At 42.8% G+C, this 26317-nt stretch overlaps 1 protein-coding gene across 4 annotated transcripts in view; it reads right to left on the bottom strand.

Annotated features, from left to right (window-relative positions):
- Positions 1-8510: 8510 nt before the first annotated feature.
- The window catches only part of GRK4 (G protein-coupled receptor kinase 4), a 203877-nt gene continuing 186070 nt past the window's right edge, over positions 8511-26317 (bottom strand). For all 4 annotated transcript variants that reach the window (XM_077280049.1, XM_077280052.1, XM_077280050.1 and 1 more), the window contains 8 exons: positions 23719-23909; positions 20528-20565; positions 19230-19319; positions 17861-18069; positions 15072-15209; positions 12307-12444; positions 12094-12225; positions 8511-9121 (listed from right to left, as the gene is read on the bottom strand). In XM_077280049.1, the coding sequence (XP_077136164.1) occupies positions 9068-9121; positions 12094-12225; positions 12307-12444; positions 15072-15209; positions 17861-18069; positions 19230-19319; positions 20528-20565; positions 23719-23909 (990 nt within the window). In that variant the 3' untranslated portion in view covers positions 8511-9067. The remainder of the gene's footprint in view (positions 9122-12093; positions 12226-12306; positions 12445-15071; positions 15210-17860; positions 18070-19229; positions 19320-20527; positions 20566-23718; positions 23910-26317) is intronic.

Here is a 26317-nt window from a genome sequence, read left to right as displayed (position 1 = left end):
AAGAGTGCTCCGTCCCTTGAGCACCGCAGCAGTATAGGCCCGCACCGCTGCGTTTCCGCTGGGACTCACAGAGACTGTGATCAGAGACGCGCTGAGTGCCCATTGGTTCCCACAACACAAAGTGCCAAACGCCCCGGGGCCGTGAGTACCGCGCACACCGCTTAGTAAAGACCAGGGTTGCTACCGTGAACTGTACCCTGTGCATGTCTGCCGAGCTACATTAGGCTCTGACAACTCTGTTAACTGTGCTGTTCTTCCTTTGCTGGACCCCAGATCAAAGAACCCACGACAGACACCGGAGACTAACCGTTGATGCCAGGACCCTGCTCATCGACGTCACTAGGACTACACCGGGCATAATACACGCTAACCGTTGTTAGCGCCATTCTCCATCCTGTGGACATTACATACTGGATGTGGTCAGGACTGGATAAGTTATACCGTAAACCCTGTTGTTATTGTCGTATCTTGCATTTCCAGAAACTGCTTATCCTTTATATCCCTGTTTCCCCATACTCCTCGCTGCGTGGAGTATACACCTGTTAGAAGTAAAACCGTTAACCCTTGCTCTGCCTCCGGTCCGTTACTGCATCCCGCAACTTGCTCACACTTTAATTTTCTAAAATGCCTAATGGGAATGGAAGCTGTGTTCTGATTGGCTGCTATGAGCAAGAGCGTTGCTTTTTGTTAATTTGACCCGTTTTGCAAAGAGGTGGACATTTCTGCCTCTCCAGTCACCACTAGGGGGCGCTCACTGTAACCGGTTCTACATGTTTGTATACAGGCGCTACACAGAGTTTGAGAACATTGTCTTTATCTCCAAAAATTTCTATTTTTTTCACAATTTTGCTTAATCCCCAAATTTTTTACTTTTGCAAGAGGTAACAGAAACAGTAGACTCCCATACTTTGTTACCCAGTTTCTTCTGAGCGCTGTGATACCCCCACATGTAGTCAAAAATTACTGTTTGGGCTCCTGGCCGGGCTGGGAAGGCGCCACATTTGAGATTTGGAGTGTACATTTCCCTAGAATAGATTACGGACATCATGTCACATTTGCAGAGCCCCTGAGGCATGAAAACAGCACAAACCCCACAAGTGACCCCATTTTGGAAAGAGAACCCCTCCCCCCATTTTGAGTTGGTGGATGGAGCGAGACATGATGTCCCAGATGTACTCAATCGGATTCAGGTCTGGGGAACGTGCAGGCCAGTCCATAGCTTCAATGCCTTCATCTTGCAGGAACTGCTGACACACTCCAGCCACATGAGGTCTGGCATTGTCCTGCATTAGGAGGAACCCAGGGCCATCTGCACCAGCATATGGTCTCACAAGGGGACTGAGGATCTCATCTCGGTACCTAATGGCAGTCAGGCTACCTCTGGTGAGCACATGGAGGGCTGTGCGGTCCTCCAAAGAAATGCCACCCCACACCATTACTGACCCACTGTCAATGCTGAAGGATGTTGCAGGCAGCAGATCGCTCTCCACGGCGTCTCCAGACTCTGTCACGTCTGTCACATGTGCTCAGTATGAACCTGCTTTCATCTGTGAAAAGCACAGGGCGACACTGGTGAATTTGCCAATCCTGGTATTCTGTGGCAAATGGACATGGAAGTCTTGCCTGTTAGCAGTCTGGCATGCATGGCTAACTTTACGGTGTTGGGCTGTGAGCACAACCCCCATCTGTGGACGTCAGGCACTCAGACCATCCTCATGGAGTCGGTTTCTAACCGTTTGTGCAGACACGTGCACATTTGTGTATAAAAGGTTTATATTTGCACTAAAAGACCGAATATAGCAAAAGTTCCTGTTTATGCAAAAGTTCCTATTAAAATATAAAGTGACAGCCGCCCCTGTAGTAGAACAATACCGCGTGCAGACAGTATCAAAACCGGCATGTAACCAACAAGATGCAGGAAACTGCAGGACCTTGTGTGACGTCACAATCACGTGATGCTACACGTGACTGGCTATGGAGCGCCAGAAGGACCACAATCCTGTCTGCACGCGGTATTGTTCTACAGGAGCGGCTGTCACGGGCCTGGACGGCGCCCCCACCATCAAGGAATCTATCTTGCTCTTTGAAATCCTGCGGTGAAAGAAGTTACATCGCATTAATCAAACACGCACATAGCACTTTATCTACGGATCGCTAGGACCTTCCTTAATTGGGACCGTCATCCCTGCGCTATCTTTTTATGTACAGGTAATTTAATGTCTATTTCCTATGGTGGTATATATAGTTTGCCCATTGGTATATTCCACTTTATATTTTAGTAGGAACTTTTGCATGAACAGGAACTTTTGCTATTCTCAGTCTTTTAGCGCAAATATAAACCTTTTGTACATATTTATCTAAAAACTGGACAAAAAAGAGCGGTGTTGTCTTTTTATTTGCAGCAAAGATCCGGGACTTTGGCTATATATATATTTTATATCTCACATATATTTTTTTTTTATAATTATAATCTTTGCATGCACATTTGTGGCCTGCTGGAGGTCATTTTGTAGGGCTCAGGCAGTGCTCCTGCTGTTCCTTGCACAAAGGCTGAAGTAGCGGTCCTGCTGCTGTTGCCCTCCTACAGCCCCCTTCATGTTTCCTGGTGTACTGGCCTGTCTCCTGGTAGCGCCTCCAGCCTCTGGAACGTCGCGAACAGACACAGCAAACCTTGCCACAGCTCACATTGATGTGCCATCCTGGATGAGCTGCACTACCTGAGCCACTTGTGTGGGTTGTAGAGTCCATCTCATGCTACGACGAGTGTAAAAGCACAACAACATTCAAAAGTGACCAAAACATCAGCCAGAAAGCATTGGTACTGAGATGTGGTGTGTGATCCCCACCTGCAGAACCACTCCTTTATTGAGGGTGTCTGGATAATTGCCAATAATTTCCATCTGTTGTCTATTCCATTTGCACAACAGCATGTGAAATTGATTGTCAAACAGTGTTGCTTCCTAAGGGGACAGTTTGATTTCACAGAATTTTGATTTACTTGGAGTTATCTGTTGTTTAAAGGGCCACTGTCACCCCCCCCCCCAGCCGTTATAAACTAAAAGAGCCACCTTGTGCAGCAGTAATGCTGCAGTCTAACAAGGTGGCTCTTTTAGTTTTTGATTCATTTATTACCTCAATAAAGCGTTTTAAAAATTGGCCACAAATACCAGATATTGTACCGGGAGGCGGTCCGAATCGTCCTCTATGAATCTCCCAACTGCCGTCACTCTTCTCTTCAGGAGCGATGGTCGCCGCCCCCTGAGCGCTGTTTCTTCTTAAATCCGGCGCCTGCGCTGTGCGTGCCTGCCTGGGGCCTGCGCAGTGTTGTCAGTCACAGCTCAGATGCCTGACTGCGCCTGTGCGGGCAGTGCGCCCACCCTGTTGCTGAATCCCCGCCCCGCACTGTGTTATTCATTATGCACAGTGCGGGGCTTGGGTTCCTGGGAAGGCGGGGGAGCGTCAGAGATGGGGGAGCGCCTGAACAGCGCAGTGCGCATGCCCAGGAACCCCAGCACCGCCTCCAGGTACAATATCTGGTATTTGTGGCCAATTTTTAAAACGCTTTATTGAGGTAATAAATGAATCAAAAACTAAAAGAGCCACCTTGTTAGACTGCAGCATTACTGCTGCACAAGGTGGCTCTTTCAGTTTATAACGGCTGGGGGGGGGTGACAGTGGCCCTTTAAGTGTTCCCGTTATTTTTTTTGAGCAGTGTATTTTAGAATTTATGGAGGATTGTCAAGAAAGTGGACAATTCCTTTAAGTCGCCACAATCCTGATGGTCCACAGTGACCATCTTATCAGGATGAAGCCTTTGTTGTAATCTTCTGAGGTTAAAACCTTTTTTTTTTTTTTTTTTAATATCTGTAGTTCATAGCAGAGTTTATCACAAGGGTACTTAAACTGGACACAGAGCCGAAGAAGGTGAGAACTTTTCGTGGCACCGTTACCATACAGCAATGGTTGAGAATAGAGTAATGGTAGGACACACTGCATTTGAGGTCAGAAATTGATTTGATAGAGAAATTGCAGCAGAAAATAGCAATGACATGAGATTTCCACGTGGCATTAGTCCTCATCTGCGAAAAGAGCGAGGGCGGCTATAAACCTTCGCCCCTGACAAGAGATAAGCAAATATGTTCAGAAAACGATTGCCAAATCTGAATTTGCAATTTTTGTGAAATATGGGTACCCTATCCGTGCCGAATTTATGTTTGATGATCGTTTTCGAACAAATTCGCTCATCTGTACTCCCATTGACTCCAATGGCGTTTGGCTATGTTTGGTGAATATTGCAATATTGCAAATACAGTGCACAGCAAAGTGTCAGGTCAGCGATCTTACACTATAACATGATGCCCCCGTCCCCCCTGGGGCAATGTTATAGTGTAAAAAAAAAATAAAAAATTCCTAAATAAAAAATATATATATTGTTCCCATAAATACATTTCTTTATCTAAATAAAAAAATAAATAAAAGTACACATATTTAGTATCGCCGCATCCGTAACGACCCATTCTATTAAACTGTCCCACTAGTTAACCCCTTCAGTGAACACCGTAAAAAAAAAAAGGCAAAAAAACAATGCTTTATTATCATACCGCCAAACAAAAAGTGGAATAACACGCGATCAAAAAGACGGATATAAATAACCATGGTAACGCTGAAAACGTCGTCTTGTCCCGCAAAAAACGAGCCGCCATACATCATCAAACAAAAGTTATAGTCCTCAGAATAAAGCGATGCAAAAATAATTATTTTTTCTGTAAAAAAAAAATTTATCATATAAAAGGGCCAAAACATAAAAAATGATATAAATGAGGTATCGCTGTAATCATACTGACCCCAAGAATAAAACTGCTTTATCCATTTTACCAAACGCGGAACGGTATAAACGCCCCCCCCCCCCAAAGAAATTCATGAATAGCTGTTTTTTGGTCATTCTGCCTCACAAAAATTGGAATAAAAGGCGATCAAAAAATGTCACGTGCCCAAAAATGTTACCAATAAAAACGTCAACTCGTCCCGCAAAAAACAAGACCTCGCATGACTCTGTGGACCAAAATATGGAAAATTTATAGCTCTCAAAATGTGGTAAAAAGCGTCTTTTAGTGTGTGACGGCTGACAATCATAAAAATCCGCTAAAAAACCCGCTATAAAAGTAAACCAAACCCCCCTTCATCACCCCCTTAATTAGGGAAAAATTAAAAAAATGTATTTAATTCCATTTTCCCATTAGGGTTAGGGCTAGGGTTAGGATTAGGGCTAGGGTTGGGGCTAAAGTTAGGGTTAGAATTACATTTACGGTTGGGAATAGGGTTGGGATTACGGTTAGGGGTGTGTCAGGGTTAGAGGTGTGGTTAGGGTTACAGTTGAGATTAGGGTTAGGGGTGTGTTTGGATTAGGGTTTCAGTTATAATTGGGGGTTTCCACTGTTTAGGCACATCAGGGGCTCTCCAAACGGGACATGGCGTCCGATCTCAATTCCAGCCAGTTCTGCGTTGAAAAAGTAAAACAGTGCTCCTTCCCTTCCGAGCTCTCCCGTTTACCCCAACATATGGGGTATCAGCGTACTCATGACACATTGGACAACAACTTTTGGGGTCCAAATTCTCCTGTTACCCTGGGGAAAATACAAAACAGGGGGCTAAAAATAATTTTTGTGGAAAAAAAGGATTTTTTATTTTCACGGCTCTGCGTTATAAACTGTAGTGAAACACTTGGGGGTTCAAAGTTCTCACAACACATCTAGATAAGTTCCTTGGGGGTCTAGTTTCCAATATGGGGTCACTTGTGGGGGGTTTCTACTGTTTAGTTACATCAGGGGCTCTGCAAATGCATCGTGATGCCTGCAGACCATTCCATCTAAGTCTGCATTCCAAATGACGCTCCTTCCCTTCCGAGCTCTGCCATGCGCTCAAACGGTGATTCCCCCCCCACATATGGGGTATCAGCGTACTCAGAACAAATTGGACACCAACCTTTGGGGTCCAATTTCAACTGTTACCCTTGGAAAAATACAAAACTGGGGGCTAAAATATAATTTTTGTGGAAAAAAAAAATTATTTTCACGGCTCTGAGTTATAACCTGTGGTGAAACACTTGGGGGTTCAAAGCTCTCACAACACATCTAGATGAGTTCCTTAGGGGGTCTACTTTCCAAAATGGTGTCACTTGTGGGGGGTTTCAATGTTTAGGCACATCAGGGGCTCTCCAAACGCAACATGGCGTCCCATCTCAATTCCTGTCAATTTTGCATTGAAAAGTCAAATGGCGCCCTTTCGCTTCCGAGCTCTGCCATGCGCCCAAACAGTGGTTTACCCTCACATATGGGGTATCGGGGTACTCAGGACAAATTGTACAACAACTTTTGGGGTCCATTTTCTCCTGTTACCCTTGGTAAAATAAAACAAATTGGAGCTGAAGTAAATTTTTAGTGAAAAAAAGTTAAATGTTCATTTTTATTTAAACATTCAAAAAATTCCTGTGAAACACCTGAAGGGTTAATAAACTTCTTGAATGTCGTTTTGAGCACCTAGAGGTGTGCAGTTTTTATAATTGTGTCACACTTGGGTATTTTCTATCATATAGACCCCTCAAAATAACTTCAAATGAGATGTGGTCCCTAAAAGAAAAAAAATGGTGTTGTAAAAATGAGAAATTGCTGGTCAACTTTTAACCCTTATAACTCCCTAACAAAAAGAATTTTGGTTCCAAAATTGTGCTGATGTAAAGTAGACATGTGGGAAATGTTACTTACTAAGTATTTTGTGTGTCATATCTCTCTGATTTAATTGCATAAAAATTCAAAGTTGGAAAATTGCGAAATTTTGAAAATTTTTGCCAAATTTCCGTTGTTTATTTTTCCACAAATAAACGCAGGTAATATCAAAGAAATGTTGCCACTATCATGAAGTACAATATGTCTCGAGAAAACAATGTCAGAATCACCGGGATCCGTTGAAGCGTTCCAGAGTTATAACTTCATAAAGGGACAGTGGAATTGTAAAAATTGGCCTGGTCATTAACATGCAAACCACCCTTGGGGATAAAGGGGTTAACATTGTATCAATAAAAAATTTAATGTAATTTTATGGCATATAGCGTCCCATCTATTTTTTTGATTTATGAAATGTTTGGAAGTGCCATGGATCTAGGCATGGTATACACTCTTTGAGGCTTCTTTTGCTCTGGTCCATGATGGGTTTCTCAAGTAGCACCGCAGATTTCTGTTGTGTCAATAAAGGCAGTGTTTTATCAGCAGGAAATTATCACTACAGGACTAGGTGTAGGGTGCATCCTTGTTAACTGCTCTGTATAACTCAGGCCCCACCACTGATTAGCAGCTTTCTGCCTATGCACAGTGTACACAGAAAGCTGCCAATCAGCAGTGTGAGCGGGGTTATACACAGAAATCTGCCAATCAGTGGTGTGGGTGGGGTTATACACAGCTCAGCATTCAGAGAACAGCCAGATCTGCAGCACAGAACACAGTGATTGTATAAAAATGACAGCATGCAGAACAGCAATTGACTTTGCTGGAATCAGGGTTTCAGACCCTACATCATGCTACTCTCAGATTACATAACAAAAACCCGGTGGCAGATTCCTTTACAGTGACCATGTGCTTTGGAGTTTACCTTACCATCCATTTCTCGGAGTTATCCATTTAGCAAACTCCTGTTTGTTTCTCTGCTATCTGCATTTACATCCTGCCTCAGACCTGCTGATTAATCTTTTATCTGCTGTAAGCAAAAAAACTCTTCTCTGTGGCTGTTCACACTACAAACGCTGCTGCAACATTGCGTGTCCTTACAAGCAAGTATTCCGTTGGTCTGATCTTCCCTATTGCCTACGTCCTTTGCAAAGGGACAGCATATGACTGCCTTTAACCATTTGCTTGCTGCATGTCCTTCACATGTCTGCTGGCTGTCCAGCATACCCTTCTGGCCTCCTCCTCGCTGATCCATGTAACGGCTTGGAGAATCCACCTCGCCAAGTGAACCCATAAAACCATGTTTTGTTTTTTTTAATACTTTTAGCCAACTGCATAAATCCATCGGCAGCAGTGCGTTGATCCTTAGCTTAATGTTTGCTGACCACCACAATAGTTCATCCCCATGGAAAATCAGAGAGAGGGGGTCAAATATCAAGATTCTGGAATCGTGCAAAAATACAATGAAATGAGCTTAGGCACAAGCAGCTGTGTACCTTTAACAATAGCAGATGTATTGGAAGCAGCTGTGGTAGGGATGAATAATCCATATGGAGGTGGTATATGTAATGAATGGTTGTACGGACTTCACGAATAAGGACCTCAGTTATCCTTATGGCCGAACTCACTCGGTTAGCACCAGAGCATGCTCAGATAACACCTTATCCAAGCCCGTTCGCTCATCACTACTAAAAATGTAAAAAAAATATATAGTAGTTGTGAAAGACAACGAATAAAAAAAAAAAAGTCCATGTAGTATCTGGTTCTGCACGCGGACAACAATAAAGTCATAAATAAAACAAAAATGGAAAGTTCTCCTTTAATCCACAAATATAGCTCAGAACCGTACAAACAAGTATAGACAAGTCCTCGCAGCGCTGCTACCAATCCCCCCCGGGAAGCGGAGATTGGTACGAGACCCTTATTCGCTGTGTATACCTATGTATGGCGGAGGGGTGGGACGGGCGACCCACGCTACAGCACTGTATGCACTTAATGCCGCTAACACAGACTGTGGCTGTAAATACTTAGTCATTCATGATAACAGGGTGTGTGCACATACCGGCACATTCTATATGTCTCAGTAATACACATATGCACGCGCAGACACACTATATGCATTGCAGTGGTACGAGTATGGCCTTATCGTTATTATTATTATTATTTTTTGTACAATACACTTTGTGAAAATATACATCTTAACAGAATTCAAGTAGAAATGTACAAAATCTGTAAACTCATACAGAATTCTTTGTTTAATTTATAATACACCTTTACAGTTCATAGATACAATAAAATATTTGCAGTTTTAACGCTCTAGGATTTGATTTTTTTGGCTATTGGACAGTGGTTCATGGTCTGGAGGCCTCATCGTCATCATCACTGTAGGAGGATTTAAAGCAGACCTGGGAGGAGGGGAAAAAAGAAGAAATGTTAGGGGCACAGCTTCACATAAAGTCCAAATATTGGAATAAACCAGATTAAGGATACATATAATTTGGACGAGGATCGCACTGCAATGCTTGGACTGACCGTCCGCTGTCCCCACAGGGGCGTGACAGCATGTATTTGTATGAAGCAGTCACGCTTGGGTCAAGAGAGCAGACGGCCAGTCCGAGCATTGTGTTACGATCCTGGTCCAAGCTATACAGCCTTGAGTCCCCTCTTGTATATTAAACATTATGCAACTTTGAATACCAATTCTAGGTCTAAGGGGTAACGTCTCGTCTTGAGGAGAGTGATATGTCAGTGTAAGGAGACTTATAGGCCATGCAATGATTCTCTGGGATATTAAATAGGCAATTTTCCTCTTCAGAGAGGAAGAGGACGTTAATTCTAGACCCACCTATTGGAAGTAGCAATCAAAAAAGTCAATATTGATCCTTTAATGAGCCTTGTCACATGACTTGGGATAAAAGCCAAAAAAGATCTCAATTTGCAGACGCTGTGTTTTGGGATATTGCCCCTCAGTGCAAAGCACGAGAGCTGGTTTGGCTGTATGAGAGGCTTCTGACTGGGTTTTTGGGGGGTAACAACTCTCCCTGTGGAGCGTAACAGGCCTGACATGCCAGTGTAAGGAGACTTACAAGTCATGCAATGCTCCTCTGGGAAATTAAATATGTAAATTGTACTCGGAAACACGTCTCTACAAGTTGAGACTCTAGTTTGGCTTTTATCCTAAGTCATATGGCAAACTGACTTTTAGGATTGCTACTTCCAATAGGTGGCGCTAGCGTTTAAGTCCTCTTCCTCTCTGAAGAGGCAAATTCTGTACTACATCAATCCCTAATTATTTTAGATACACTATATGGACATAAGTATGTGCCCCCTCCACATTCCACCTACAGGAGCTTTTATGACCTCCCCCTCTACATCCACAGGTATTGTATAGAATTGATCCCACCGCCTTCTCCTTTTACAGATAAAATAGCTCCCACTCTCCTGGGAGGATTTTCTACAAGTTTATGTTGGGTATCTGTGGGAATTTTTGCTCATTCATCCAGAAGAGCATCTGTGAGATCTGACCCTGATGTTGGGGAAAGTTCGGGCTCCGTTCTAGTTCATCCCAATGGGTTTGTTAGAAGCCGAGGTCCGGGCTCCGTGCAGCCGGTCATGTTCTTCCACCAAACTCCCCTAACCATGACTATATGGACCTTGTGCACTGGGCACAATCCATGGAACACAGGATGGCTGTCTCCAAACTGTTCATGGAAAGGTCAGAAGCTTCAAGGGTTCAAAATGTCTTGTATGATAAAGCATTAAAGGAGTTATCCCCTAAATAAATAAAAAAAACATAAAAAACAAAACTGGGCTTCATTTAATTACGGAGATCAGTGAACGAGCCAGTGTGCTCAGTGACTGGCAGCAGAATTGTCAATGTGACGTCACCACTGCAGCCAAACAACGGAGACAGATGGAGACAGCACTGGACCCAGTTAGGGCATATAAAAAACATTGTCTTAAAGGATGACAAGCCCTTTAAGATTTCTCTTCACAGGAACTAAAGGGTCTAGGTCGAATACAGAAAGACGTCCCCGTAGCATTCGCCCTCCTCCATCAAATTGTACAGCAGTCAGGTGGGTAACATTCTCCCGGCATTCACCAAACCCAGACTCATCCATCAGACGCCAGATAGAGAAGTGTGATCAATCAGTGCACAGAACACGTTTCCTCCAGAGTCCAGTGGTGGCGGCTTTACATCCGACAAAGAGCACTGTGCTTGGTGATGTAAGGCTGCATAGCAGCTGCTCAGCCATGGAGCTCCTGGCGGGGGTGCAGTGTTTGTGCTGAAGTTAATACCAGAGGAGGTCTGGACTTTGAAGTTATGGAGTCAGCAGAGCGTTGGTGACTTTCTGCCTTCTGCTCCTCGGCAATTTGTAACATTACAAAGTCTCCACTTTCCATCAGGGAACTTCAAGAATGGGTTTCCGTGGTCTAACAGCTGCACACGAGCGTACGATCACATTTTGCAATGCCATTTGTCGGCTGGAGTAGTGGCGGCTTCTCTAGTCTGATGAATGAATTAACTCAATTCTTATCCTTAACCCCCATCTAAGGCTAGGTTCACATTGCGTTAGGGCAATCCGTTTAGCGCTAGCGGATTGCGCTAACGCAATGTTTTTTTAGGGGTCGCGTTAACGTCTGCGAGAGCAGGGAACGGACCTCGGGCGCGCCGCGGACGCTGCTTGCAGCGTCCGAGGCGCGCTACAAGAGAACGGCACATCGCTAGCACGAGCCGAAAAAAGGCACGCGCTTGCGATGCGCTAGAGGAAAACTTCACATTGCTGTCAATGGGCACGCTAACGGACCCGTTGCACGGCGTTAATTGCGACATTTTCGCCGTGCAACGCTGTCCGTTAGCGTGCACACATTAACGCAATGTGAACCTAGCCTAACACCTTGGGGATGAAGTGAAAAACTGCAAAACAGGTCTTCCTATTCAGCAATAGTGTTCAGTTTCCCAAACTGGCTTAATGGTCACAAATTCCCACCGACAAGCTCCAGTATCAGAGTATTCGCCGTCATAGGGGCCCGACTCCATATTAACACTCATGGTTTTGGAATGGGACGTCCAACAAGCTCGTGTAGCTTTGCTGGTCAGGAGTCCTCACACTTTTAGACTGATCGGGTATCTACTTGCTATCAATGAATGGAAACCTTCTTAACACGCACCGGCCGACACAAGGTTTGCCGACACTTGCCGCACACAGCTACAGGGCTCTGGTGCCCCGTAACAAACGGTGTAGAACTAGTATATGCGTTTCTATTCACTGGCAGCAAGCAGAGGTTTTACATAGGTTAGGAAGTCAAACAACACTCTTTATTATAGTGTGCAGGTCCCAGAAAAACAAGCACTCTTGCGTATAAGGAGCCTCACCCCTCTTCTGAACAATCGATGGAAGAAGCTTCTCTTTGGTCTAATGTTCTGTTTGCTCACATCCAGGTCTGGTGACAAGCAGCCATCTGTCTCATAAATATTGATGTCTTTGAAGCACTCAGTTTCAATCATCTACAAGAAGGAGGAAATCAAATTGTTAAGGTGCAGTATGCCTGCGGCGCAGGCATACAACATCCCCGGAAGACAATTTACCTCCTGCTGCCATGGAATGGAGACGCTGCCCGTCACGAACTTGGAGTAGAAATCATCATCCGTGGTGTCCAGGTTTACTCCCTTTACTGTTGAGAACTGTTCAATATCCAGCACGTCCTTACAATATACAGCACGCGGCTGCAAGACAGCGAAAAAAAAAATGGGAACATCAATAGATTTCTTAATGGGCAAAACTGATACATTCAAAAAAATTCCTCCCCATTAAATGAAGATATCAATTGTGCGTTGATTACCAGGGAGGTGCTGGTGCATCATGGACTAAGCCGTCAGGTCCTGCACCACATATTACACATTAATTACTATTGTCGATAATCCTTGAACAAATTTTTCACTCTTTGTTTCATTGCAGCCATTTGGTAAATTCAAAACAGTTCATTTTTCTCTCATTAATGTACACTCTGCACCCCATCTTGGCTGAAAAATAACGGCAATGTAGAAATTTCTGCAACTTTATTAAAAAAGAAAAACGGAAATATCACATGGTCATAAGTATTCAGACCCTTTGCTCAGTATTTAGTAGAAGCACCTTTTGAGCTGGTACAGCCATGAGTCTTCTTGGGAATGATGCAAAAGTTTTTCACACCTAGAGTTGGGGATCCTCTGCCATTCTTCCTTGCAGATCCTCTCCAGTTCCGTCAGGTTGGATGGTGAACGTTGGTGGACAGCCATTTTCAGGTCTCTCCAGAGTTGCTCAATTGGGTTTAGGTCAGGTCTCTGGATGGGCCAGTCAAGAATGGTCACAGAGTTGTTCTGAAGCCACTCCTTTTTAGGTGTGTGCTTAGGGTCATTGTCTTGTTGGAAGTTGAACCTTCGGCCAAGTCTGAAATACAGAGCACTCTGGAAGAGGTTTTCATCCAGGATATCTCTGTAGTTGGCCGCATTCATGTTTCCTTCAATGACAACCAGTAATCCTGTCCCTACAGCTGAAAAACACCCCCATAGCATGATGCTGCCACCATCATGTTTCACTGTTGGGATTGTATTGGGCAGGTGATGAGCAGTGCCTGGTTTTCTCCACACATACCGCTTAGAATTATCACCAAAAAGGTCTATCTTCATCTCATCAGACCAGAGAATCTTATTTCTCATAGTCTGGGAATCCTTCATGTGGTTTTTAGTAAACTCTATGAGGGCTTTCATATGTCTTGCACTGAGGAGAGGCTTCCGTCTGGCCACTCTGCCACAAAGGACCGACTGGTGGAGGGCTGCAATGATAGTTGGATTTGTGGAACATTCTCCCATCTCCCTACTGCATCTCTGGAGCTCAGCCACAGTGATCTTGGGGTTCTTCTTTACCTCTCTCACCAAGGCTCTTCTCCCACGATTGCTCAGTTTGACTGGACGGCCTGGTCTAGGAAGACATCTGGTGGTCCTAAACTTCTTCCAATTAAGGATTATGGAGGCCACTGTGCTCTTGGGAACCTTGAGTACTGCAGAAATTCTTTTGTAACCTTGGCCAGATCTGTGCCTTGCCACAATTCTGTCTCTGAGCTCCTTGGCCAGTTCCTTTGACCTCATGATTCTCATTCGGTCTGACATGCACTGTGAGCTGTGAGGTCTTATATAGACAGGTGTGCGCCTTTCCAAATCAAGTCCTATCAGTTTAATTAAACACAGCTGGACTCCAATGAAGGAGTAGAGCCATCTCAAGGAGGATCACAAGGAAATGGACACAGCATGTGACTTAAATATGAGTGTCTGAGCAAAAGGGTCTGAATACTTATGACCATGTGATATTTCAGTTTTTCTTTTTTATTAAATTTGCAAAAATTTCTACATTTCTGTTTTTTTTCGGTCAAGATGGGGTGCAGAGTGTACATTAATGTGAAAAAATGAACTTTTTTGAATTTACCAAATGGCTGAAATGAAACAAAGAGTGAAAAGTTTAAAGGGGCCTGAACACTTTCCGTACCCCCTGTAATTTACATTCAGGCTCCTGTTGTAACATCTTAAATGGAGAAAATTTGTACTACATAACTGATTAGATGACGTGGTCGAATGCGACCACAGCAACTAAGTGGTTAGACGGAGGGAGGAGCTCTCCATCTACCCTCCACCCTGGAATCATTGGCTTGTCATTGCAGGTTAAGTGCTTAGTGAAGGCTCCCAGGTCTGTCTTTGTACTTCCAATTAAAACCTTAAACCTGCATCAAAAATAATAATAAAAAAAAGTAGAAAGTTATCAAAAAATTGTATGTGCCTCAAATGGAAAACTGGAAATTCACTCTGCAAATAAAAGAAATAAATAAAAAAAAAACGTCCCGGACAAAGCATGAAAAATAAAGAAAAGAAAAAAAAGCAATGACTCTTGAAACATTACAACAAAAGTATTTTTTATTGTAGTAAAACCGCTATATAATTGGTATCACTAAACTTAGTGATCCACAGAATATTAAACATCATTTTTTTCCCACACAATAAATGCTGTTAAACTAAACCACATAGGGAAACTAGAAAAATAAAATCTCAAACAAGTCCCAATGTTTTTTCCCACTATTTCACTCCAATGCAAGATTTTTTTTTTTTAATTAAGCGATTGACGTCATCAGTAATTAATGATGAAGCAGAACTGCAGTAGTGAGACCCTAGAGGCTGAGGGACAGAAACTGAGCCCTACTGAAGGTAACGTTATATACTGGAGCCTGGGAAGAGATGACCCCAATCTCTGAAATTAATAACAGCGGCATGTTATATGCAAAATGGAATAAATGTTACTGGGGAAGACGAAGAAAAAAAAAACTCACATCAGGAACAAACGGAGACTCCAGCATATAGGCTTCGAGACGTTTGAAGTTGACGTTCCTGAAGATCTGGTGCTGTTTCACGCCTGCAGCTCCATCTCCCTTGCAGCCAAGCCGCTGTTTGGGGTCCTTTGTGAGTAACTGTATGGAGAAGAAAAAAAAAGAAATTCTGTGATCGCTGAAATACACAAAGACGGGATTGATCGTTTCTCCGAGTGTTATCCTATATAAGAACTTGTGAAAAGTTGTAGTCAGAACGGAGCAGTAATGCTGGAGGACTCGAGTTCTTACATGATGATGGCGCTTGGATACCAAAAGGCCCAGAAGACAACAATTCTCATGTGAATTAGTGCGAAAAAAATGGATATTTCTATACAATAAAAGGTTAAGAAAACTTATTTTCAAAGTGGTGTCTATGATTCAGAGAGGAGTGCAAGGTCTCACAGTTTGGCGACCTGGCACATAGATGCAATCAATACTTCCCTCCAGTGTTAGGCTAGGGTCATATTGCGTTAGGGCAATCCGTTAAGCGCATAGTGCTAGCGGATTGCGCTAACGCAATGCTTCTTTAGGGTCCACGTTCGGCGTCCCCGCTAGCGCAGATCCCCAATCTGCACTAGCGAGGAACGGACCTCGGGCGCGCCGCGAACGCTGCAAGCAGCGTCCGAGGTCCGTCACTCAAATGACGCGACATCGCTAGCGCACGCCCAATGTGGGCGGGCGCTAGCGACGCGTTCACCATTACAGGCTATGGCGGCGTTATCGGACTACGTTAACACCGCGTTATGCCGCGGTGTATCGTAGTCCGTTAAACGCGGTCACATAACGCAATGTGACCCTAGCCTTAGGGGTAACGTTTCTCCTTGTGCTGAGTGACAAGCCAGGCCTGACATGTCAGAGCGAGGAGACTTACATGGCCATGCAATGATCCTCTGAGAAATTAAATATGGAAATTATCTCTTCAGAGAGGGTGAGGACTAGAACTCTAGCGCCACCTACTGAAAGCAGAGATCCTAAAAGATCCTAAAAGTCACTATCGACCCTTTAAAAAGCCTTGTCATATGACTTAGGATAACAGCCAAACCAGAATCTCAAATTTGCCACCAGAGCCTCTCACCTAGCCAAACCAGCTCTCATGCTTTGTACTAAGGAGGGGCAACACCCCGAAACACCGTGTCTGGAAAGAGTCTCGTTTGGCTTTTATCCTAAGTCATACTGCGCGGCTCGTTAGAGAGTCGATAATGACTTATAGGATAGGTGGCGCTAGAGTTGTAGTCCGCCATCTCGGAAGAGACGATTTGCAGATATACTCCACTTCAGTAATACTTGAATTCACTTACGGAGGCGCCGCAGAGAAATCGTCCACTTGCTGCCAAGTACTCACATCGATCACAACCGATCGCAGGGTGTCTTGGCCCTGGGACATATCCAAATAATATCAACCCTCGGAATCATTATCTCCAGAGGATCCAGGACACTAATGTTTGACTGTGGCTTCAATTTATCATTCTTTTATGCCTTGAGTAAAAATGTTCGGAGTTTTTAGGCATTTTTTTATGTTTGAACCAAATTCATTGTGGCTTTTGGGCTATTTATGATTTCTTTTTCAGTCTTAAACATTTTAAAAGGCTTACTCAACAATATGGCCACGGTTTTCATTATACAGACGTTTTCAGCCTATTCATCATATGAGACTTTTGGAAATGTCATACATTTTTATTATCTTTTATCTATTTTTGTTATTTTTACACAGACATACTACATTATTACAGAAAGGGTCAGATGATAAATTTACACTAGTGGCATGTGCACACGGCGTCTTTTACAGATAGGCAAACCTGCAGAGTTCTTCAAAATGAAGACACTTCACAAAACACTTCATGCCCCAAAAAGGAGCAAAAAAAAATTATTATTTTTTTTTGCTCAATTCATCAAACATTTTGTACATTTTGGATGTAAAATCTGCCAAAGCAAAAAAGAAGAAGAGACAAAAAACAAAAGAAAAAGACTTCATAAAACCCCAAAATGATGAATTGAGACATCTTATGTTACGCAGGGGATCTAAGGTGGACATAAGGCGGACAAGGCTTAGGGAAAATGGAGAAACTATGATCCCTGTCTCCTAAAGACCTCACGAATTATGTAGAAGCAGGGATGTAACATCCATTAAAGCGAAGTTTTAGGAAAGCTTTGTCTTGTATCCCGCCAGTGTGCTTAAATATGGATGAAGCCCAATGTACGCCTGATTTACAGCAGCTCCCTAGATGAACTATTGGCCAAGAGAACGGCAAGGAACCTTGGCATTTACATGGCACAATGCTAAATAAATGCCGGGTAGCCATAGGACAGAGAAAGAAAATGATTGGGTCCTACAGAATGCTCCAAATCCTAAATGGATCCCCTTAAAGGGGTTCTCCCTACTGATCCACAGCACAGGTGACAATTGTATCAGTCCCATAGAAGTGAACGGAGCAGTGGCCACATACGTGCACTACCTCACCCATCCCATTAGGCTTTGGGACCCCTTTTCTTAGGATTAGGGTAGGCCCCAAGGAATCTACATCTCTAAACATCGTCAGCGGAGAAATCCCTTTAAGAAGGCCGTAGACAACACAACAGAACATACAGGTATCTGCAGCAACAGATGGGATTTCCCATGAGGACATGTCCCTCTGCTGCCAATAGTGCCTTTAACCCTTCCATGAGAACCGATAAATACTGAGAATTTGGATGTGAAGTTTCAGCCATCTACAGCAAAAATGCAAAGTCTCCTTACTTCCATGTGTACCCACCATCCTGCAGATAGACTTCGCATCCTCAGAGAACTTCTCAGAATATTCCTCTTCGTCCTCCTTCACCCGCCGGTCCACCTCGTCCCGCTTTACTTTCTCCTTTCTTTTTCTGAAGGGCGACTGACCTTGAATCATTTCATAAATAAGGCAACCGAGCCCCCACCAGTCCGGGCTGAACGTGTAGCTTTCATTGTTGATGACTTCCGGTGCTGAACAGGAAACACAATCACAAGTTTTCCTTTTTTTTCAGCTCAAACAATTTTTTTCAATCACAAAATCAAACTTCTCAAGAGCAAAAACATTTTTTTATTTATCATCTACTGATCCAAACTTACATCCTGTATTATTCTCCAGAGCTGCACTCACTATTCTGCTGGTGCAGTCACTGTGTACATACATTACATTATTATCCTGTACTGATCCTGAGTTACATCCTGTATTATACCCCAGAGCTGCACTCACTATTCTGCTGGTGCAGTCACTGTGTACATACATTACATTACAGATCCTGAGTTACATCCTGTATTATACCCCAGAGCTGCACTCACTATTCTGCTGGTGCAGTTACTGTGTACATACATTACATTACAGATCCTGAGTTACATCCTGTATTATACCCCAGAGCTGCACTCACTATTCTGCTGGTGCAGTTACTGTGTACATACATTACATTACAGATCCTGTACTGATGCTGAGTTACATTCTGCATTATACTCCAGAGCTGCACTCACTATTCTGCTGGTGCAGTTACTGTGTACATACATTACATTACTGATCCTGAGTTACATCCTGTATTATACCCCAGAGCTGCACTCACTATTCTGCTGGTGCAGTCACTGTGTACATACATTACATTACTGATCCTGAGTTACATCCTGTATTATACTCCAGAGCTGCACTCACTATTCTGCTGGTGCAGTCACTGTGTACATACATTACATTACTGATCCTGAGTTACATCCTGTAGATGGAGGGATGGATAGAACAATAGATGGTTGCAGAAATGGGTGGATGGATGTTGCATGCAACAACAGACCGATGGATTGATGGACTGATGAATTAAGGGATGGATGCAGCAATAGATGTTAGATAAATGCAACAATGGATGGACGGATGATGCATGCAATAGATGGATACAACAATAGATAAGAAACCTGGAACTACAGACATTTGATAAATATTACGTTTAGGTTTCCATCAAAGAAAAGTTGCCTTTCCGTGGCTGGTGGGCTCTCATGAATTAATCAATGATGCGGTGATAGACGGAACGACAGATGTATCGGTATGATGTCACAGTTATGAAAAATGGTTTGTAAACTAGGCAAGTTTATCATAGGAAAGGTTTCTAGGACGCAATGTGAGCACGCACCCATATAACCCACGGTGCCTACTCGGCCGCGGATGGACTCGCCTTCAGGTATCTGCACCGCTAATCCCAGATCCGAAATCCTGATGTGTCCTGTAAGCAGAAGAGCAGTCGGCTCAGCTCTCGGTCACAACACACAGCTCCACAGAGAAAAACACTCAAGGAACATCAATGATGGCTGTAGCGGCCGTTCTCCCATTTATATATATATATTTTATCCTTCATTTTCAGCCTTGTCTGTTTGTATCGTCCGTGCACACCGGGCTGTACCGTGGATGTAGCAGAGCTCAGATGTCAGACTGTTCACAGAGCACAAACCGAGCACCGATATGACAAATCAAACTCTGCTACATCTGTGCTCTACGAACATACCCCGCAGCCAGAGAAGATTTCGGATTGGGGTCCACGGATGACCGTTTTTATGTTCCAGCAGACGTTTGATCCAAAATATGGAAAGCCAATGTCTCCAGAAGAGGTCAAGCATTGTACAAAACTGGATCTGCCACCGAATGTCATCAAATACACGGCACACAAAAACTAAAAAAAAAAAAAAAAAAACAACCTGATGAAGTTGATGTACTTACTTTGAAATTCCATATTCGAGTGGCCATGTCATTCTGTTTTTTAAATAAGCATTTTACGACTGTAGCTCTCAAAGTGCTCTCATCTAAATATCAGGATTTTACAGGATTTTAAAAGTAAGTACACAAATCCCATCAGGTCCAAGATATTTGATTGATAATGTATGCAGCACATATTGTTAAATCTGTTGAGAGATCCGGTTTTATAAGATGCTTGACCTTTATTTTTCCTTGCAGATTCAATCCAAAGTATTTTAAAAGAAAATGGCAGCATTTTTCACCCATTGAAACCAATGTGAAAAAAGCATCAAAACCGCACACAAAAAAATTGACAAATCCACTTCAAATACTGGACTATTGGTAGGAAAAACGCCGCTTTTTTAGGCTTTTTTCTCCCTCCGTTGAATGGTTGAATGGCTTAAAAAAAAAAGCAACACGTGATAGAGATTCCACAAATCGCACTCACTTTACTGCAGCAAAAACGCACAGAAAAACGCTGAAAAAAAATCAACACGCTGCAGATTTCGAAACCCGAAAAAAAAAAACGCAGCAAAAAAAGCAAAACGAAAAAAAAAAAAAACGCTGTGTGTGAACACAGATTAAGTCAGTTTCTGTCATCAGATCTAAAAATCTTTTCAGGGATGTACATGCAGTTTGCATTGTGAGATCTGGTGACAGATCCACGTGAGAACATTACCATCAGCCACACAGTGGACTTACCACGGTCATCCAGAAGAATATTTTCTGGCTTTAAGTCTCTAAACCAAAAAACAATGAGAAATAAAAAAAAATTCAAAGGATAAAAACACACACACACAAAAAGCCGTACAAAGTTACAAAACAGAATTAAAGCGAATCTGTCACCAGGTTTTTGATACCCATCTGAGAGCAGCATAATATAGAGGACAAGACCCTGATTCCAGTGATGTGTCACTTACTGGGCTGCATGCTGTCATTTTGATAAATCACAGTTTTTTTCTCTGCTGCAGATCTAGCAGTGCTCTTAATGCTGAGCTCTGTGTAACCGCGCCCACACCACTGATTGGCTGCTTCCTGCTCATGAACAGCGTACAAAGAAAGCTGTCAATCATTGGTTAGGGTGGAGTTACACTGAGCAGAAGGACCAGAAGGCACGAGACACCTAGTTCTGGAGTAATAATCTACTTTTGATAAAATACTGATTTTTATTGAAGCATCAACACAGCCCAGTAAGTGACACATCCCTGGAATCAGGGTATCTGCCTCTACATCATTCTGGTCTCAGATTTCATAGCAAAAACGTGGTGACAGATTCCCTTTAAATTGCCCATCAGCTGAAGCTGTTAACAATCCACAATGTAAGCAACAACATGGAGATCTCACTGTTGGGATGGAGTGGTAGCCTTGGTCAGCTTTCTCCAGCCATCCTATAGAGAAAGTGCACAGAACACATGCCACCGCTACAATCTGACGGAACGTTCCAGAACCGCGTTCTCAGCATCATGGGGGCACCAGTGGCCGAAAGTCCATAGATCTGCAGGTTATCACTTATCCCTCAGGTAGGCGAGAACTTTTAATGGGGATATAGCGTCAAATACAACTACTTGAAAACTAACAGACAGCTTACTAGCGACTTGTCTGCGAGTCCGTCAAAGATATTTGTTGAGCAGCACCCCATGAAAATCCCATAAAAATCAAGTGCAGACAACTCACAGCAAATCTAAGGAGCATAAAGGTCACATGTAAATATTACATTTGGACTGTGAAAATCACTGCAGAGTGTGTGTGTGTGTGTGTGTGTGTGTGTGTGTGTGTGTGTGTGTGTGTGTGTGTGTGTGTGTGTGTGTGTGTGTGTGTGTATATATATATATATATATATATATATATATATGAGTGTATATATATATATATATATATATATATATATATATATATATATATATATATATATATATATATATATATATACACACACATATATACACATACACAGTATATATGTATGTATGTGTATGTACAGTACAGACCAAAAGTTTGGACACGCCTTCTCATTTAAAGACTTTCCTGTATTTTCATGACTATGAAAATTGTACATTCACACTGAAGGCATCAAAACTATGAATTAACACATGTGGAATTATATACTTAACAAAAAAGTGTGAAACAACTGAAATTATGTCTTATATTCTAGGTTCTTCAAAGTAGCCACCTTTTGCTTTGATGACTGCTTTGCACACTCTTGGCATTCTCTTGATGAGCTTCAAGAGGTAGTCACCAGGAATGGTTTTCACTTCACAAGTGTGCCCTGTCAGGTTTAATAAGTGGGATTTCTTGCCTTATAAATGGGGTTGGGACCATCAGTTGTGTTGTGCAGAAGTCTGGTGGATACACAGCTGATAGTCCTACTGAATAGACTGTTAGAATTTGTATTATGGCAAGAAAAAAGCAGCTAAGTAAAGAAAAACGAGTGGCCATCATTACTTGATGATACTTTAAGAAATGAAGGTCAGTCAGTCTGAAAAATTGTGAAAACTTTGAAAGTGTCCCCAAGTGCAGTGGTAAAAACCATCAAGCGCCACAAAGAAACTGGCTCACATGAGGACTGCCCCAGGAAAGGAAGACCAAGAGTCACATCTGCTTCTGAGGATAAGTTTATCCGAGTCACCAGCCTCAGAAATCGCAGGTTAACAGCAGCTCAGATTAGAGACCAGGTCAATGCCACACAAGTTCTAGCAGCAGACACATCTCTACAACTGTTAGGAGGAGACTTTGTGCAGCAGGCCTTCATGGTAAAATAGCTGCTAGAAAACCACTGCTAAGGACAGGCAACAAGCAGAAGAGACTTGTTTGGGCTAAAGAACACAAGGAATGGACATTAGACCAGTGGAAATCTGTGCTTTGGTCTGATGAGTCCAAATTTGTCTTTGTCTTTGTGCAACGCAGAAAAGGTGAACGGATGGACTCTACATGCCTGGTTCCCACCGTGAAGCATGGAGGAGGAGGTGTGATGGCGTGGGGGTGCTTTGCTGGTGACACTGCTGGGGATTTATTCAAAATTTAAGGCATACTGAACCAGCATGGCCACCACAGCATCTTGCAGTGGCATGCTATTCCATCAGGTTTGCGTTTAGTTGGACCATCATTTATTTTTCAACAGGACAATGACCCCAAACACACCTCCAGGCTGATTAAGGGCTATTTGACCAAGAAGGAGAGTGATGGGGTGCTACGCCAGATGACCTGGCCTCCACAGTCACCAGACCTGAACCCAATCAAGATGGTTTGGGGTGAGCTGGACCACAGAGTGAAGGCAAAAGGGCCAACAAGCGCTAAGCATCTCTGGGAACTCCTTCAAGATTGTTGGAAGACCATTCCCGGTGACTACCTCTTGAAGCTCATCAAGAGAATGCCAAGAGTGTGCAAAGCAGTCATCAAAGCAAAAGGTGGCTACTTTGAAGAACCTAGAATATAAGACATAATTTCAGTTGTTTCACACTTTTTTGTTAAGTATATTATTCCACACGTGTTAATTCATAGTTTTGATGCCTTCAGTGTGAATGCACAATTTTCATAGTCATGAAAATGCAGAAAAATCTTTAATTGAGAAGGTGTGTACAAACTTTTGGTCTGTATGTATTATATATATATATATATATATATATATATATATATATATATATATATATATATATATACACACACACATACATACGTATAATGAGCAAGTTAGTTATGTGTTCAGATATAAAGATGTAGCAGAGATGAATATGTCAGTCAGCGTTTGGGGCTGTATTTGTCCACTTTGATATCTCAATAAAGATTACTTGCAGTCCTATGTAAACCACAGACGTGCAGTATCACACTGAAAGCCAAGTGAGGCGCTCGGCTCTGCTCCATACGTCGGACGTTATGGTTATCGATGAGCGTCTCACCTGTAAACTATCCTCTCTCTCTGCAGATCCTCCAGACCACAGCTCAGCTCGGCAGCATAAAACACTGCTCTCTGTTCTTCGAAGCCCGGGTTCCCCATGTTGTATATGTGAAACTTCAGGTCCCCGCCATTCATAATGGTTAATACTAAGCAAAGGGCGTCCTTTGTTTCATAAGTGTAGGCTAAACTAACCTGAAAACACAGACAGTAATGATAAGTGAGACACGTTCACACAAAGAACAAGGTTATCATTCCTCCAAGTCTTACTATATAATACACTATCCCTTTGGGGAGGGGATAAAAGCTACAAAAAGAGGGACGTCTATATGATGCTTTCAAAATGTATACACACAAAGGTGCTTCTCACAAAATTAGAATATCATCACAAAATTAATTTATTTCAGTTCTTTAATACAAACAGTGCTACTCATATTATATATTTGAAAACATTTATTTGAAAAAATACTCATATTATATAGTTATTACACACAGAGTGATCTATTCCAAGTGTTTATTTCTGTTAATGTTTATGATTATGGCTTACAGCCAATGAAAACCCAAAAGTTAGTATCTCAGTAAATTAGAATACTTTATAACACCAGCCTGAAAAATGATTTTAAAATCCAAAATGTTGGCCTACTGGAATGTATATTCAGTAAATGCTCTCAATACTTGGTCCTTTTGCATCAATTACTGCATCAATGCTGTGTGGCATGGAGGAGATCAGCCTGTGGCACTGCTGAGGTGTTATGGAAGCCCAGGTTGCTTTGATAGCAGCCTTCAGCTCGTCTGCATTGTTTGTCTGGTGTCTCTCATCTTCCTCTTGATAATTCCCCATAGATTCTGTATTGGGTTAAGGTCAGGCGAGTTTGCTGCCAATCAAGCACAGTGATACTGTTGTTTTTACACCAGGTATTGGTACTTTTGGCAGTGTGGACAGGGGCCAAGTCCTGCTGGAGAATGACATTTCTATCTCCAGAAAGCTTGTCAGCAGAGGGAAGCATGAAGTGCTCTAAAATTTCCTGGTAGACGGCTGCGCTGACTTTGGTCTTGATGAAACACAGTGGACCTACACCAGCTGATGACATAGCTCACCAAACCATCACTGATTGTGGAGACCTCACACTAGACCTCCAGCAGCTTGGATTGTGGCCTCTCCATTCTTCCTCCAGACTCTGGGACCTTGATTTCCAAATGAAATGCAAAATTTTCTTTCATCTGAAAACACCTTGGACCACTGAGCAGCAGTCCAGTTCTTCTTCTCCTTGGCCCAGGTAAGACACTTCTGGCATTGTCTATTGGTCATGAGTGGCCTGACACAAGGAATGTGACACATGTAGCCCATGTCCTGGATACGTCTGTGTGTGGTGGCTCTTGAAGCAATGACTCTAACAGCAGTCCACTCCTTGTGAATCTCCCCCAAATTTTTGAATGGCCTTTTCTTAACAATCCTTTCAAGGCTGCAGTTTTCCCGGTTGCTTGTGCACCTTTTTCTGCCATACTTTTTCCTTCCACTCATCTTTCCATTAATATACAGTGCCTTGCGAAAGTATTCAGCCCCCTGGAGCTTTTCAACCTTTTCCCACATATCATGCTTCAAACAAAGATACCAAATGTAAATTTTTGGTGAAGAATCAACAACAAGTGAAACACAATTGTGAAGTTGAACGAAATTTATTGGTTATTTTAAATTTTTGTGGAAAATCAAAAACTGAAAAGTGGGGCGTGCAATATTATTCGGCCCCTTTACTTTCAGTACAGCAAACTCACTCCAGAAGTTCATTGTGGATCTCTGAATGATCCCATGTTGTCCTAAATGCCTAATGATGATAAATATAATCCACCTTTGTGTAATCAAGTCTCCGTATAAATGCACCTTCTCTGTGATAGTCTCAGGGTTCTGTTTGAAGCACAGAGATCATCATGAAGACCAAGGAACACAACAGGCAGGTCCGTGATACTGTTGTGGAGAAGTTTAAAGCTGGATTTGGATACAAAATGATTTCCAAAACTTTAAACATCCCAAGGAGCACTGTGCAAGCGATCATATTGAAATGGAAGGAGAATGAATCATACCACTGCAAATCTACCAAGACCCGGCCGTCCCTCTAAACTTTCATCTCAAACAAGGAGAAGACTGATCAGAGATGCAGCCAAGAGGCCCATGATCCCTCTGGATGAACTGCAGAGATCTACAGCTGAGGTGGGACAATCTGTCCATAGGACAACAATCAGTCCTACACTGCACAAATCTGGCCTATATGGAAGAGTGTCAAGAAGAAAGCCATTTCTCAAAGATATCCATAAAAGTGTCATTTAAAGTTTGCAACAAGCCACCTGGGAGACACACCAAACATGTGGAAGAAGGTGCTCTGGTCAGATGAAACCAGAATCAAACTTTTTGGCAACAAGGCCAAATGATATGTTTGGCGTAAAGGCAACACAACTCATCACCCTGAACACACCATCCCCACTGTCAAACATGGTGGTGGCAGCATCATGGTTTGGGCCTGTTTTTCTTTAGCAGGGACAGGGAAGATGGTTAATATTGATGGGAAGATGGATGGAGCCAAATACAGGACCATTCTTGAAAAAAACGT

This window comes from Ranitomeya variabilis, chromosome 1 (genome assembly GCF_051348905.1).
Source record: "Ranitomeya variabilis isolate aRanVar5 chromosome 1, aRanVar5.hap1, whole genome shotgun sequence".
NCBI lineage: Eukaryota > Metazoa > Chordata > Amphibia > Anura > Dendrobatidae > Ranitomeya > Ranitomeya variabilis.
Note: the sequence above shows the minus strand (reverse complement) of the source record. Positions and strands in the feature narration are given on the sequence as shown.